The sequence below is a fragment of the Danio rerio genome, chromosome 15, assembly GCF_052040795.2.
Source record: "Danio rerio strain M-AB ecotype USA chromosome 15, GRCz13ab, whole genome shotgun sequence".
Classification (NCBI taxonomy): Eukaryota; Metazoa; Chordata; class Actinopteri; order Cypriniformes; family Danionidae; genus Danio; species Danio rerio.
The window spans coordinates 8647452-8662914 of NC_141035.1; the positions used below are offsets into that span (position 1 = coordinate 8647452).

The window sequence follows — 15463 nt, forward strand, 5'->3', positions numbered from 1 at the left end:
TGACACTAGCCTATATTTTCACTTTGTCACAGTTATTAAATCAGTGTGTCAGTGACACAGTACAGGCTACATGTGTGTGTCAAACATTTTGGTGAATTACATTTGTTTGGGCTGGTTATATATTTGAAATAAAGAGAAAATGTTGACTTAAGCGATGACAAGGCTTCATTTAAACTGCAGAAGATGCAGTCTGACAACGAGGGGAAAACGCCTCACAGCAGCTGTTTTCCCTCCTATTAGATCGCATTTCTTTAAATGATCAGTCCAGGAGATGGTGCTGATGGACAACAGTATTAGTTCAAAGAGGATAAAAGCAGGTAAAATAGATTAAAACTATCGTTTCAAAGCTGTCCAAATGTGACTGTTTACATGCATCAGCTGCCGACCGGAAGTTCTTCGCATTCTCCTTGCGCATACACGCAAAGCATAATGGGTAATTTTGCGTTCCAAGAAAAAGGTCTATAGCCTAACTCTAATGCACAAAGCTTATCTGATAGCATAACATATCACAGTATTTCTCAATTGCTTTGGTACATGTGTGCAAACAGTAAGTACAATTGTCTGTCGTTTGAACTAAATCCATGTTGCTTGTTGATCAAAAGGAGAATCAATCGATTCTCATTTAAACTGTCAAACTTTTCATCCTGTCAGGCATCACACTCAAAATAAATGATTTAATTATCAAACGTTTGGTTATGCACGTTTACACCATAAAATGTCTGATTCTGGTAATTATTCTGCTGCATCACCCAGCCCTAGTAGAAGTTCAAAAGCGGGTCATAAAATAAGAAATCGAAATTCCATTGTTCCTCTGACATATACAAGATCATCGTTCTATAAAGCATTCTGCACATTTTAGGACTACATAGTTAGTCTAAAAACAGCTGATCTTAAAGCAAATATGCCAGTATGACAGTTTGTAAAATGTAATTCATTATGTAACAGGACCTAAACTTCATAGAAGAAGATCAATGCTTGCTTCCACACATCACTGTCTGGTTAGCTCAACCCACTTATTCACACTGTAGTATATAAATAGACTGCGGTACATCCTGGATTGAAGTGCAAGGCATGTGTGTTTTACAAAATGATTTGCTGTTTCTCATATACTGTCCTCTCTGTACTCTGCAAAGTTGTTAATAAGAAAGTGCATGATAATTAAAGAAAATGTCTCTCAAAAGAAAGAGTCAGCTCTAAATCCTCTTATCAAAGTCCTTATATTTTAAAAACTATTTGTTTTGCCAGAGAAAGTGATTGCATTTGCATAATCACCACCTGCCTGCAAAGTACAAACATTCTAAAATAGCCGTTCACCTTTGACACTGAAAAGATATGGAAAGAGAAAGACCAATCAAACAGACTTGGCCAGCTAACCAATCAGCAAAATTGGCTAACACAAGGGAGGAGTTTACAGACCATGAGCCACAAACTGACTCAAACCAACCATATAAAAATTATTACAGATGTATTTATATTAATATGAATTTCATTATAATAAAGAAAGAGTTTGCATATCTTAAATGCATATAAACTTCTTATAGGGTAGTCCCTAATATCTTAATTAGGAAGGAAATTTTCAGAGAGTGTATAAATTGTGTAAAAAGATGACTTTATGAATATTTATGAGTGTTTTTAACAAATAAATAAATCACTAAAGTGAAAAAGGGGCCCAAAAGGGAAGAAACACTTATTCAGAGAGAGAGAGAGAGAGAGAGAGAGAGAGAGAGAGAGAGAGAGAGAGAGAGAGAGAGAGAGAGAGAGAGAGAGAGAGAGAGAGAGAGAGACTTATTAAAATTTTTGATATGTACTGTATTGGTTTTGGTAAAAAGGCATATGAAAGTTATAACAGAATTTCCCATGCAAAATAAATGACTGTAATATTATTATTATTATTATTATTATTATTAATAATAATAATAATAATAATAATAATTCTTAGAAGTTGTGGCTAGAAGGGCATCCGCTGCATAAGAACGGGCTGAATAAGTTGGTGGTTCATTCCGCTGTGGCGAGCCCGGATTAATAAAGGGACTAAGCTGAAAAGAAAATGAATGAATGAATATGTATAATAATAATAATAATATTAATAATAATAATAACAACAACAACAACATAATTAACACCATTTTTATTTATCTATTTTATTTAATTACTTTTAATTAGCATGTAATAAAATATAGAACATTCATGCAAAAATAAAACATATAATAAAACAAATTAGACATAATAAAAAAAATAATGACAATGAAGAGAATATTAACACTACAACAAACAATAATAATATGAATGGAATATGAATATCATCATTTATCTAGTTTATTTACTACTACAGCTACTTATAATAATACTAATGCTATTTTTTCTACTACTACTACTACTACTACTAATATTAATAATAATAATAATAATAATAATAATAATAATAATAATAATAATAATAATGATAATAATAATGCTACAAAAAAACTGTTAAAATAGTCTTAATATGAAATATATATTAAAAAAATTAATTGGACCTGCTTTTAGATTATTAACCCTCTACTGCACGGTGTCACCACATGACAACATGGTACTTGTGTCTCTTAAAGACGAACATTATTTTTATTTTATTTTTTTGTTGTAAAGAGTAGACCTTAGAGTAGCCAATGATGTGCTTTGGTTAAGTAACATGACACACAGTGTTTTTCTATAGCGCCATTTCTGAAAGACTGTCTTTTATTGTGAGTAGTTGTTGAATGCAAATGTAAACATGAATAAAAACAAAGGATCAACTTAAGTCAGATCTACAAAAAAATTTCAAACATCGTTTCTAGTAAGTCATGATAACATATTCAAAACAATATTGATTTTTTTGTAAATCGATCAAATGTATGTGTTACCAAATAGTGCAAAAACTAGTGGAACGTGCAATATTGCAATGGCTTAGCTAGCTAGCAAGGTCAACTGTGAACTGTTGTGAAGTTGTAACAATAACAACAAGAATGCTAGTAATTTAATGTTGATTACTTGTATGTTAATGACATTTGCATTAGGATAAAATCTAGTTTAAATGGCAAATGGCAATACTACTTTTGATTAGATATAAATACAGGGAACAGTGCATTAGCGAGCACCACCATGTTCAATGGTAAGTGAAACAAGAAAAGGACAGAACAGGCTCTTCCTGCAGATGAAAGTGAGGATGATATGGGTTTTAGTGACCATGAAAATTATGCAGACTGGACATTTGATAGAGATAGTTCAGGTAAGTTAGCTTAGATGCAGTAAAGACAGGCGTAGTATAGTATAATTTATATAAACACTGTTATAAACTTGTTATTTATTTGTTATAATATTTACTGGAGAAAATATTTATGTTCACTTTATGTTGTATACATGATAATACAATATTAGGGTTGTTTTTAACAATATTCAGCAAAAAAGAATGGAATAAATGAAAGCTTGATTGAATGATGTCATTTATAATTTTTGTCTTAAAGCTTATAACACTGTAACACCAATTAAATCAAAACAAAATTACTAATTATAAGGAAAGTTTTAAATTTGAAATTTCTAAGTTAGATCCACTGTTGAAAATTGTTGTCACATTAAGTACCTTAATTATTAGTAATATTTTTTACTGCTACTAAATGAATAATAGAATAAATAATAATAAAAATACTATTACTACTACTACTACAACTACTACTACTACTACTACTACTAATAATAATAATAATAATGCTACAAAACAAATTACTTTTGTTAAAAAAGTAATAAAATAAAATATATTTTATGAATTCATTGGACCTGCTTTTTGATTATGAAATGTCTTTGTTTCGCAGGTAGATAAGTAAATACATCAGCTAAAAACATAAATAAATAGCATGCAATAAAATTAAGAATATTCATGTAAAAAAGAAAACATTTAATACAAATAATTGTTAGACATAATAAAATATATAGAATAAATAGTAATAATAATTAATATGACAACAAATACATTATTATTATTATTATTATTATTATTATTATTATTATTATTATTATTATTATCAATAGTATTATATAAATATGGATTTCATCATTATTTATCTACTTTATTTATTACTACTACTACTACTACTACTAATCTGCTTTTTTATTATTAAATGTATTAATTTTCCAGGTAGGTAAATAATTACATCAACTAAAAACATTAATAAAATAGCATGCAATAAAATAATTGTTAGATATAAATAATAATAATTGTTAGATATAATAAAAACAACAATTATAATAATAATAACAACATGAATATAAATAAAAATAATAATGTTGATGTTGCAGTTGTTGTTATGATATTATTAATAAAATAATAAATTAACACAAATATTTTAGTCACTGTTTATGTTGCTCTTCATGAATATTGCACAGCAATACAGGAGTCGCACTACTAAAACGCCAACTCTTGTCCTCGACTGTCTAAAACATCTGTTCGCTTCTATTATGTGGGTTTGACTTTTTGAAACGGGTTCATTGCAGAGAAGTGGAGTGGTGAACTGTCATCGCCATCAACACAGTGCACCAGTGGCCATAACAAACATGCACACTGAATAGTGCGCTTACTGTTTTTACACACAGGGCAGCTGCTTATTACTGCATAACACACTGAATTATTATACCAATAATAACTCAGAAGATCTGCACAGATCTGACAGACTGACTGACAGACGCATGTCACTGTGAGTTTTGACGGGAACGGTTCAAAACACTCCCCCGACAACACACAAACAACTGTTAAAAGCGGATTTTACCTCCTCTCGAAGTCCTTTTCAAAGGGCTTGAGGTAGGGATCCATTTGCAGAAGAGATTTCAAGTGAGGAACTGAAATGTTACTCTCCGATTCTGCCATGTTTGCGTCAGACCAGAGCAATCGAGCAGCGACTGTCTCGATTGAAGGTTGAGAGTGCTGCTTTTATAGGCAGCAGTGTGCAGCGTTTGTGGTTTTGCAGTGTGTTTTAAAGCACAAGCTGGTGTTTTTATGTCCTGTCCTTACGGAGACTGGAGGATGTCGCTTTGTGGGCTCGTGTTTTAATGTTTGCTCTTTTAATGACGGTGTGTGGCTTTAAGGGAAGGACTAGGGGATTTGAGGGAAGGCGGAGAGGCGGATCGATGAACTTTTGCCCTTGATAGAAGTTACCATTGATTTTTTATTTTTTATTTTTACCTGAAAAGACCCTCTGCTAAATATCACTGCTGTTACTGTATATACGATACATAATAATCAAGGTAATCAATCATAAACAGGTTATTTTAAATATAATAATGTTTAAATGTAAATCTTAATAACATGACATTATCTAATATGACATTATCGATTTTCTCCATAAATTTTTTTTCTCTTTTTGTTGTTTATTATTTATTTATTCTTTTAATTATTTATTTATTTATTTGTTTAATCTATAGATTTTGTTATATAATTTTAATTTGTTGCCGTTTTATAACTTATAGATCTATTTTTAAACCAATCTATTAATAATAATCATAATAAAACTACTACTTATACAAATACTAATAATAATAATAATATGTGCAGTAGGTAGTGCTGTGGCCTCACAGCAAGATGGTCGCTGGTTCAAGCCTCGGCTGGGTCAGTTGACGTTTCTATGTGGAGTTTGCATGTTCTCCCCATGTTCGCATGGGTTTCCTCGGGTGCTCTTGTTTCCCCCACAAGTCCAAAGACATGCGTACGATGCGGTGCAGGTGAATTGGTTAAGCTGTATGAGAGTGTGTGTGTGTGTGTGTGGGTGTGTGTGTGTGTGTGTGTGTGTGTGTGTGTGTGTGTGTGTGTGTGTGTGTGTGTGTGTGTGTGTGTGTGTGTGTGTGTGAATGGGTGTGTATGAATGTTTCCCAGTGATGGGTTGTGGCTGGAAGGGTATCTGCTGCGTAGAATGTGTGCTGGACAATGGCGGTTCATTATGTTGTGGCAACAGATATACATACATACAGTTGAAGTCAGAATTTTTAGCCCCCTTGAATTATTAGACCCCCTGTTTATTTTTTTTCCCCCAATTTCTGTTTAACGGAGAGAAAAATTTAAAATTTAAAAACCTAAAATGGTTTTTACAAAAATAAAAACTGCTTTAATTCTAGTTGAAATAAAACAAATAAGACTTTCTCCAGAACAAAAATATTATCAGACATACTGTGAACACATATATATATATATATATATATATATATATATATATATATATATATATATGAATAAATTAATTCTTTTTTATAAATAAATTAAGGACACAGTTTATTAATTTTTAAAATAAGTTTAAATAATGATTAAGTCTAATCAAGCATTCATTGTCATTCCACTATGAACACTACCGCACTATATACATACTATACTAACTATGCATATACTTAGTACACATAACCTAAAATAGACTATTCAAATACTTTTGCATAAGACAGACCAATATTGTGCAATATATTATCCAAAAGCAGTATTATACAAGGGCAAGCACTTTTGACCCATATTGTGGGGCCAGATATTCGTTCATCCTTGATCTTTTATCCTTCAGCTTACTGAATAATATGATGTGCAATGTGTGGCATGTCCACAGAACACAACACCATATGGTTTGGTTACTTTCAAGGTTACATATGCTGTAAAGAGAGTGAGCCTATTTATGTAAACTTCACACACAGAAAGAGAATGCAATATTCATCAGCACATCACCTTTAAGCTGCTTTTATTAAAAAAAAAAAAAAAAAAAAAAAAAAAAGCATTCTTAAAACAATTTTAATGTAATTTCATCGACCACACACAAAAAGAAACTGCTTAAAGGGACTGTGCAGCCCGAAAGAAAAATGTACCAGTAAATGTAAATGTATTGTAATTTAACTATATTCATTTATTTTCATTGCCAAGACTCGAACCAGCAACCTTCTTGTTGTGCTGCCAAACATTAAAGTAAGAGGAGAATAATTTTAAATAAAAACAATTGTAGGTGTTTACCTAGTTTAACCTTCATTAGTTTAACCTTCATTAGTTTGAAGATTAAGGAGAAATCAGAGTAAGTTTTTGGCTTATTTGAACCAGCGACCATCTTGTGAGGTGACATCGCTACCCACTGCACCATCACTCCGCCAAATTAAATTAAATTAAATTAAATTTACTTAAATTTAATTTAATTCATTATATTTAATTTAGTTTTATTCATTTTAATTAATCTTATTTTACATTTTTTATTTATCGCATTTAATTTATTTTATTCTTTTAATTTTAAGTAAGTTATTTAATTTAATTTTGTTTAACTTAATTTTATTCATCACAATTATTTTATTTTATTCATTTTATTTAATCTTATTTAATTTATTACATTATATTTCATTTTATTTTGTTCTTTTAATTTTAAATATTTTTTATTTTGTCTAATTTTATAAAAATGTTATTCATCATATTATATAAATTTTAATTTATTTATTTTATTTATAAATCTTTTTTTATTTTATTTATTATTCATTCATTTTATCTAATTTAATTTAATTCATTTAATTGAACATATTTTTATAAAAATTTATTTAATTTATTGTAATAAATTTAATTTAATTTTGTTTCATTTTGTTTTATTAATCACATTTATTTTATTTTATTAATTTTTATCTTATAATAAAATAATCTTAATAAAATAATATCTTATAATCTTTTCTTTAATCTTATTTTATTTTATTCATTTATTTTTAAATAATTTACTTTAATTTTGTTTAATTTATTTTATTTATCGGATTATATTAATTTTATTATTTATTTATTTTAATACATTTTATTTTATTCATTGGATTATAAGATATTAAATTTCTAAATTTAATTTCACTTATTTTTATTTTTACTCATGTAATTTTTATTAACTTGAATCGAGTTTGTTTAATTTTATTTTATTCATCACATTTTTTGTTTTATTCATTTTGTTCATTTTATTCATTTTAATTAATCTTATTCTATTTCATTCAGTACATTATATAAATTTTTTGTTCATCTTTTTTATTTATTTTGTTGAATTTTATTTAATTTTATTCATCACATTATTTTTATTAATTTAATTTTATTCATTTAATTTATTTAATTTATTATTCATTCATTATATTTAGTTTTATTTTATTAATTTAATTTTACCTATTTTATTTAATTTTATTAATTTAATTTAATTTAATTTTGTTTAATTTAATTTTATTTATCACATTTATTTTATTTTATTCATTTCAGCTGCAACCTATCACTGGGGAATTCATCCATTTATTCATTTTCTTTTCGGCTTAGTCCCTTTAGCAATCTGGGGTCACCACAGTGGAATCAACCCAGCTGAGGATCGAATCAGCGACACTCTTGCTTTGAGGCAATCGTGCTACCCACTGCGGCACCGCTTCACCTTTATATTATTTTATTTTATTTTCAAGAGTTCACACTTAGATAATGCTCGACTATAATAGCAGGTTTGGCATGCTGTCCTTGGAGAGAACCCTGAGCTCGGATATAGATGAGTCCAAGGTTCCCGTCTGGTCAATAAGCATTAGGGGGTATATGAGATCAGGTCTTTCTCGAGTGCCCCCGATTATGTTTTGGCTAATATGGTGGTTCTGATTGATTCACTATATATGTGTTAAGTGCTTGTGACTGGTATTACAATTTGTTTATGTGCATGTTTTTAGACTGTGGGAGGAAACCAGAGGACCCGTGAAAAACCCACGCGAACACAGGGAGAAGATGCAAACTCTGAGCAGGGGGTGCCGATTGACTCAATCAGAACTTGAACCTTTGGCCCTCCTGGTGCGAGGCAGTAGCACTAGCCACTGAGCTGTGTCACCCAATCATAGAAAGAGGAGGAAGAAGGGGGGGGGGGGTGTAGTCAATGAAGTTTAGGCAGGACATGTATAGTAGTTTTAGAATGATCTGATAGAAACGATTAGCAGCAAGGATTAGCTGTAGTTGATCAAATCACTGTCTCCTCTCGAGATTAGTTTGTGAAACTTTGCTTATTTTATTTTAGAAACTGGCAGCTATTTACAGCCATAGTAGGGATACAAGTCTACCGAATTCCAAGGACAACCAAGTTGTACAGATGAATCAAACTCAAGCAAATGTGGAACAAATGAGAAACGAGTAAATTAGCACAGAATTTTTCTTTTGCAGTAAACGGTTAATGTTTTTCTGCACTTCTGTCTGCAAGTAACAGACCTATTCACATTTGCTGGTACCTTGCCGCTCTTTATACCAGCGGCTTGTGGACACTCAGATCACATAGATCAGAACAGAGCTTTCTGAAAAGCAAAGAAATGAAAGTACATCATTCCAGGAAATGAAATAATAATTACTGAATAGCAGAAAAGTTTGTTTACAATGAGTGGGAAAAAAAACACATCAAATAAAGCCTTTCTACTGCATCGTTTCAGATTACCTTGGGTCTTTGAGTTTAACAAATGTATTGAAGTTAATCATCTTACTTCATATCCTGTATTTAGTCTGCTGCAGTTGGCGATCGCTTTCATTATTGTGAAATAAATGTTAAAAGGAAGATGGCAGGGAAGTGAATTGCGTACTTAGAGACTAATGTAACATTCAAGGCTTCCCGCGGCTGCTGTCTGTGCAGCTGATCTCATCTGAACATATTTGATAATATTGAAACACTTTTCAAAGCATGGATGCTCTGAGCAGTCCTCTTTCAACTTTGGTTGCATCACATTTGATTTTAAAACAGTCTGGTGTGATCAAATGAAGCAGATTATGAGAAAAGTTTAATGTGAAGTTAGGACATTATTAGGCTATCAGTAGGCTAACCACAGCAGCTCCATCTTGTTTTTCTTTGGATTTGATTATGTGTCTTGTGTTTAAATATGTTACAGAGTTAAATATGTACGACTGTCTCTTTGAAAACAAAACATGTTCATCTACAGTGATTAACATCCTGATAAAATGATTAAAATGATAATATCAAAATATAATGCAAAAAAAATTAAAATTAAAAATCACTCTCCCTTTACTTGTTCAAAACTTGCTTGATTTTCTTCTGTTAATCAAAAAGAAGATAATTTGAAGAATGCTGGAAACCTGTAACCATTTATTCATTGATTTTCTTTTCGGCTTACTCCCTGGGTTGCCACAGCGGAATGAACTGCCAACTTATCCAGCACATGTTTTACACAGCGGATGCCATTCCAGCTGCAACCCATCTCACTCAAACCGTTTGAGTAAACCGATTGATACAAAACATTTGAGTTAAAAAACTAATCTACATTAGTACTGAGAACTTGCTCCATGTTAAAGTAATAAGATATTTAATTGTAAAACCCAAAAAGTAAAGGCAACTCAAACCATTTGAGGACCAGTCGCAAGCTCAGAGGGGATCGGGCTTTTTCTGTGGCGGCACCAAAATTGTGGAATGAGTTGCTGTTGTATATTAGACAAGCCTCTTCCATTACTGTTTTTAAATATCTTCTTAAAACCCACTTGTTCAATTTGGCTTTTAACACAGCGTGAGATGTTGAAATTTTATATTTATTTATTTGTATTTTAAAGTTTGTTTTACTCTTTGTTGTCAGCACTTTGGTCAACTGTGTTGTTTTAAAGTGCTTTATAAATAAATAAAAAATTTAATTGAAAACCGATTGAAACAAACCATTTCGGTTCAAAAACTACTTCTAATGAGTACTACAAACTTAATCCATTTGAGTAAACAGAGCATATTAGGCACAGTAAAACCCAATAAATTAAGAGAACTCAAACTAACTGAGTAAAAAGTTTTTTTACTACAAACCATTTGAGTAAAAAAAAAAAACAGATCTATGTGAGTACTGTGAACTTACTCCATGTAAGTTACTTAATTAACATATTATTTTCAACACTGTCTTGAAAACTCTTTTCAAATGAGTAGAATTAATTTTCAGTCAATTTTCAGTTGACTACACTCATTTCATTTGATAAGCTGTTGGGTTTTACAGTGTAGCATTGCAAAAACTGTTGCACATCTGTTGTTTGAACCAAGTTTGCTTAATTCGGGCAACTGTGCATGCAGCAGTCACACTTAGACGTGCACCAAAAATACAAATGTAAAAGTTTAGATTTTTATTTTTAAATTGTATTTGTTCATTCATTCATTCACTCACTCATTTCCTTTTCGGCTTAGTCCCTTTATTAATCAGGGGTTGCCACAGTGGAATGAACCGCCAACTTATGCAACATATGTTTTACACAGTTTACACTGGTGCCCCTCCAGCCGTAACCTAACACTGGGAGACACTCATGTACTCTTGCTGGATGAGTGTTTATTTAGTTATTACTGGTTATTATTTTCAGTGGTGGTTATGTGGTAATAAACTTAAAATGATGCGACTAACCAATCAGAACAACATATTCCAGACAGCTGTGTAATAAGGGAACAGTATAAAGTGTATTTTGTTCGTTTTGATGAACACATGAACGTCTTTGATAGTTTTGGTCATACAACAGTACAGATGGCTGCCTCCTAAAATAGTTTAAAGGGCACCTAATTTAAGATTTAATATTAATATTAAGGTTCTTCTGAATGTGCCAGTTAAAGTTCAGTTCAAAACACTATTCAGATTTTTCTATTATAATGTGTTAAAAAGTGTCATTTTGATGGTGTGTACTCAGGTTGTTGTTTAAGGGGTGTGTTCTTACATGAAAATTAGTTTCGACTTCCCGCCCAACTTAACAAGGGGGCGGAGCCAAGAGCTCCCCCTCTTTGTGTATGGCAACAGACAGGCAGACAGAGAGAGGCAAAATGAGTGAGAGGACCAGCATTTAGCCGTACACATACAACACGGACTCGGACACAGACCAAGCAGAGACTACTGTTGAGGAATCAATATTTGTACTGTGCCAGAATGTGTCAGAGTGGTAGTTACAAAATCATTTGTGTCTTTGTGTAGTTTTACAGCCGCTATGTAACAGTGCATGCGTCATCCGTATTAGGATGTAATGATTAACCGGTTTCACTATTAACCACGCTTTAACTCGTGATAGTTAATTAATCGCAAAGGCTCCTCAACACTGTGTTTCTGCACGGAACAAACAGCTGCACCTAGTTGAGATGACAGGGAGCTTCTGTGACCGTGAGAAATGCAAACGGCTGAAGTTTTAGGAAGACGCAATGAAAAGCACACATTTGCTTACCCTTCTAAAGGTACAAACAATCTCGCCAATGAGAGAGATCATGTGGTGAATGTTGATCCACCAGATGAGATCAATCGAGTGTTTTCGGAGGGAGTGCTGAAAGACTGGGTGGATCAGCTGTTTTTAATTGCCCGGATCTTCATACATTGTATTCACTGCGTGTTCAGTGCAAATGGCCGCTAAATGTAAAATCTCTGTTGCTCATTTGCTGGAAGACAATGAGAGGTTTTGTGTTGAGCCTAATGAGCCTTACATTCAAAAATAGAGCAAGGGTGTTCCTTTGGTGACATCGCTTTCACTCACACGCTAATAATGGCGGACGTGAAACAACAAACTGAGGATGTGGTAATGCACGCCTGTCAATCAATATTGGTGGGGTAGGGGACTGCACTCCTACGTCAAGTTGTGGTCGATCTAAAAACCGCTCCAATTGTTCTACCATTTTTATGTTATTAAATTAAAAAAAAGGACTGGGTGTGTTTATATCACCCCGATATGACAGTCTATACACTATACCTACACACATGTCTGTCCAAACAGCTTGAAAAGTACATTTTTCACCATAGGTGCCCTTTAAAGGTGCCATAGAATGTATTGATACAGCATACAGTATTAAATTGTTCTCTGATATCTGCATAGAATGTACAGTATGTGGCTTGGGAAATACATACGTTCTCCATAAATGTCCAGGTCCATTTACAACCTTAGGTATTGACACCAATGTTTTATGTGGTTCGATTTGACCATATTTGGAAGGGTTGTGAATATTAATCATTACAGTGCTCTACACTGACAAAAAAGTCATATATAATAATATTGTAATATGGACGCTTTTCACATTTAAAGTTTCTCAGCAGCGGAAGTCCTCATTGTTGGGTAAGCTTTGAGTGCAGTGAATGGGAGAATCAACAAATATTTTTTTTACAATTCCATTTGCTGAAATGATAAAAGAAAAACTCCATGATGCTGTACTTTCAGAAAAAGCAAAAAAAAAAAAAAAAAAAAGAAAAATGTGTGAGACTCATAACGACAGCCAGAAGAGAGGACAACGTCAGATTTACTGTCCCGCCCCGTAGATATAAATATATCTATCTTGCACAAGCGGTGATTTATTTTTTGTAATTTGATGCAAAAATGATATAATACACATGTAAATAAATAGAAATGTTAAAAAGTAAAAAAAAAAATCTAAATAATAAAAACTATAAAAAAAAATTAAAAAGTATTTATGATTATGATTACTTCAAACGTGTCATAAGTCTTGTGAAAAGAGTCTGTTACTGTCATATTACTGTCATACTGTTTATATTATGAAAGAACAGTGTGTTTGGGTGATTCAGTGATTCTGAATTTATAAGTGAAGAGATTTTTTTCAGCATTTGAAACTTTAGATGGATGTCAAGGCTGCAGAATCTGTTATTGATGTAAGTGGGATGCACACGCAAGAAAAATGGCAAGGTAATGTTTTGATTTATGTGATTTAGTTTATGATGTACCAATTGCTCATTTCTAAGCCAGAGGTAAGTATGCATTCCATAAACTCAGTGATTCTTTAGATGTTTAACTACAGGCCCAAAAACTTAAAAATGGCACTATCATTAATTTTCTTGTCGGCTTAGTCCCTTTATTAATCCGGGGTCACCACAGCAGAATAAATCGCCAACTTATTCATCAAGTTTTTATGCAGTGGATGCTCTTCCAGCCGCAACCCATCTCTGGGAAACATCCATACACACTCACTCATTCACACACATACACTACGAACAATTTAGCCTACCCAATTCACCTATACCGCATGTCTTTGGACTGAAGGGGAAACTGGAGCACCCAGAGGAAACTCACATGAATGCTGGGAGAGCATGCAAACTCCACATAGAAACGCCAACTGACCCAGCCAAGGCTCAAACCAGCAACCTTCTTGCTGTGAGGCGACAGCACTACCTACTGCGCCACCACGTCACCGTTTAAAAATGCCACTGTTGGAAAGTTAAAAATGGAAGGTCATTTTCACAATGAATATCATTGCTATCACTTCTCCAATTCCATAAGTTTAGAGATTTTATCCCCTTTAGCACATTTCAGAATTTGATTGACACACAGAAGACCCGAATCAAAGTAACCTCATAATCTTGCATTCACTTTGGTAATTAATGTGTTTATGCATTAAAATCTCTGATTTAATTAAACTCAATCGGTTGAACTTTCAGAAACTCTTCTTGACATTAATTTGTATTGACGGCCAGAAATGAAACGATGATGTGAAACTTCTTCGATTCTCTGGAGGAACCTTTTTTTTTTGCTTCCGGTGCATTAGAAATACAGCCAGCGAAAAGATATAAATTTGCCGTTGGTGATGAGAGGAGGGGTGGGACTGTCTGTGTAAACATTCTCTTATTGCTCAGGGCCACAGGGAAGAACAGCCAGTTTTTCGCCATCTACATTCCTGCAGAGTGCCCAGAGTGAGAGTCTTAAGAAAAAAAGAAAAAAAAAATTGAGAGAACAGACTTTTTGACGGTTGCTTGTCCAAAATGGGCATTGTAAAACTATTTTGTGGGTTGCCAGTGGATTTAATACATCACAATCCAGTTCTAAGGCATTATCAGGGGTCGGTTGTATGCTGTGTCCGTAATCTCAAACTAGTCTAATAGGTACTACTATTGAATTAATTTGAATTTACACAATTACTGCAGAATCTACTGGCAGTTTTTCGCCAGTAGCTTACTGTAAATCAATTACACCACACTATTTATCTTGCTGTATATGTATTTACAAACTTGTATCGGTGGCATTACTGTAAAATACACGGTACATTTTAACATTGTGACTTTAAAATAACGTAACATGCTGCATAACTGTACAGTAAAATTAATAGTACGGTTAAATACTGTGTAACTTACAAAAAAATCATTAACAGTGTACTTCACGGCCACTTGAAAATAATGTTCTATAATATGTATATAAGTATGAATGGAAAGTTGTTTTGCTTAACTCCTAATCACAAATTTTCTGGTGTGGCCTGATGGCATAGTACTGTTTCCACTGGGTACTCAATTAAAGCAATAGTTCACCCCAAAAATGAAATATTGACTATTTACTTAGTCTCAAGAGGTTCTTTCCTCTGTTGAACACAAAAGAAGATACTTTGAGGAAAGTTGAAAACCCATAACTATTGACATTTATAGTATGAAAAACAAATACTGTGGAGGTCAATGGTTACAGGTGTTTAACATGTTTTAAAACATCTTATTTTGTGTTCAACAGAGTAAAGAAAGTCAAATATGTTTGGAATGTGTTGAGACTATCTGAGGGCCA

At 32.4% G+C, this 15463-nt stretch overlaps 1 protein-coding gene across 3 annotated transcripts in view; it reads right to left on the reverse strand.

The window, feature by feature from the left end:
• gbe1b (glucan (1,4-alpha-), branching enzyme 1b) overlaps window positions 1-4912 on the reverse strand; it is a 251310-nt gene extending 246398 nt beyond the window's left edge. For all 3 annotated transcript variants that reach the window (XR_015509028.1, XM_087283697.1, XM_087283698.1), the window contains exon 1: window positions 4776-4912. Coding sequence is in view for 2 of the 3 variants with exons in the window: in XM_087283697.1 (XP_087139823.1) it covers window positions 4776-4873 (98 nt within the window). In the remaining variant the exon portion in view is untranslated. The remainder of the gene's footprint in view (window positions 1-4775) is intronic.
• Window positions 4913-15463: the final 10551 nt, after the last annotated feature.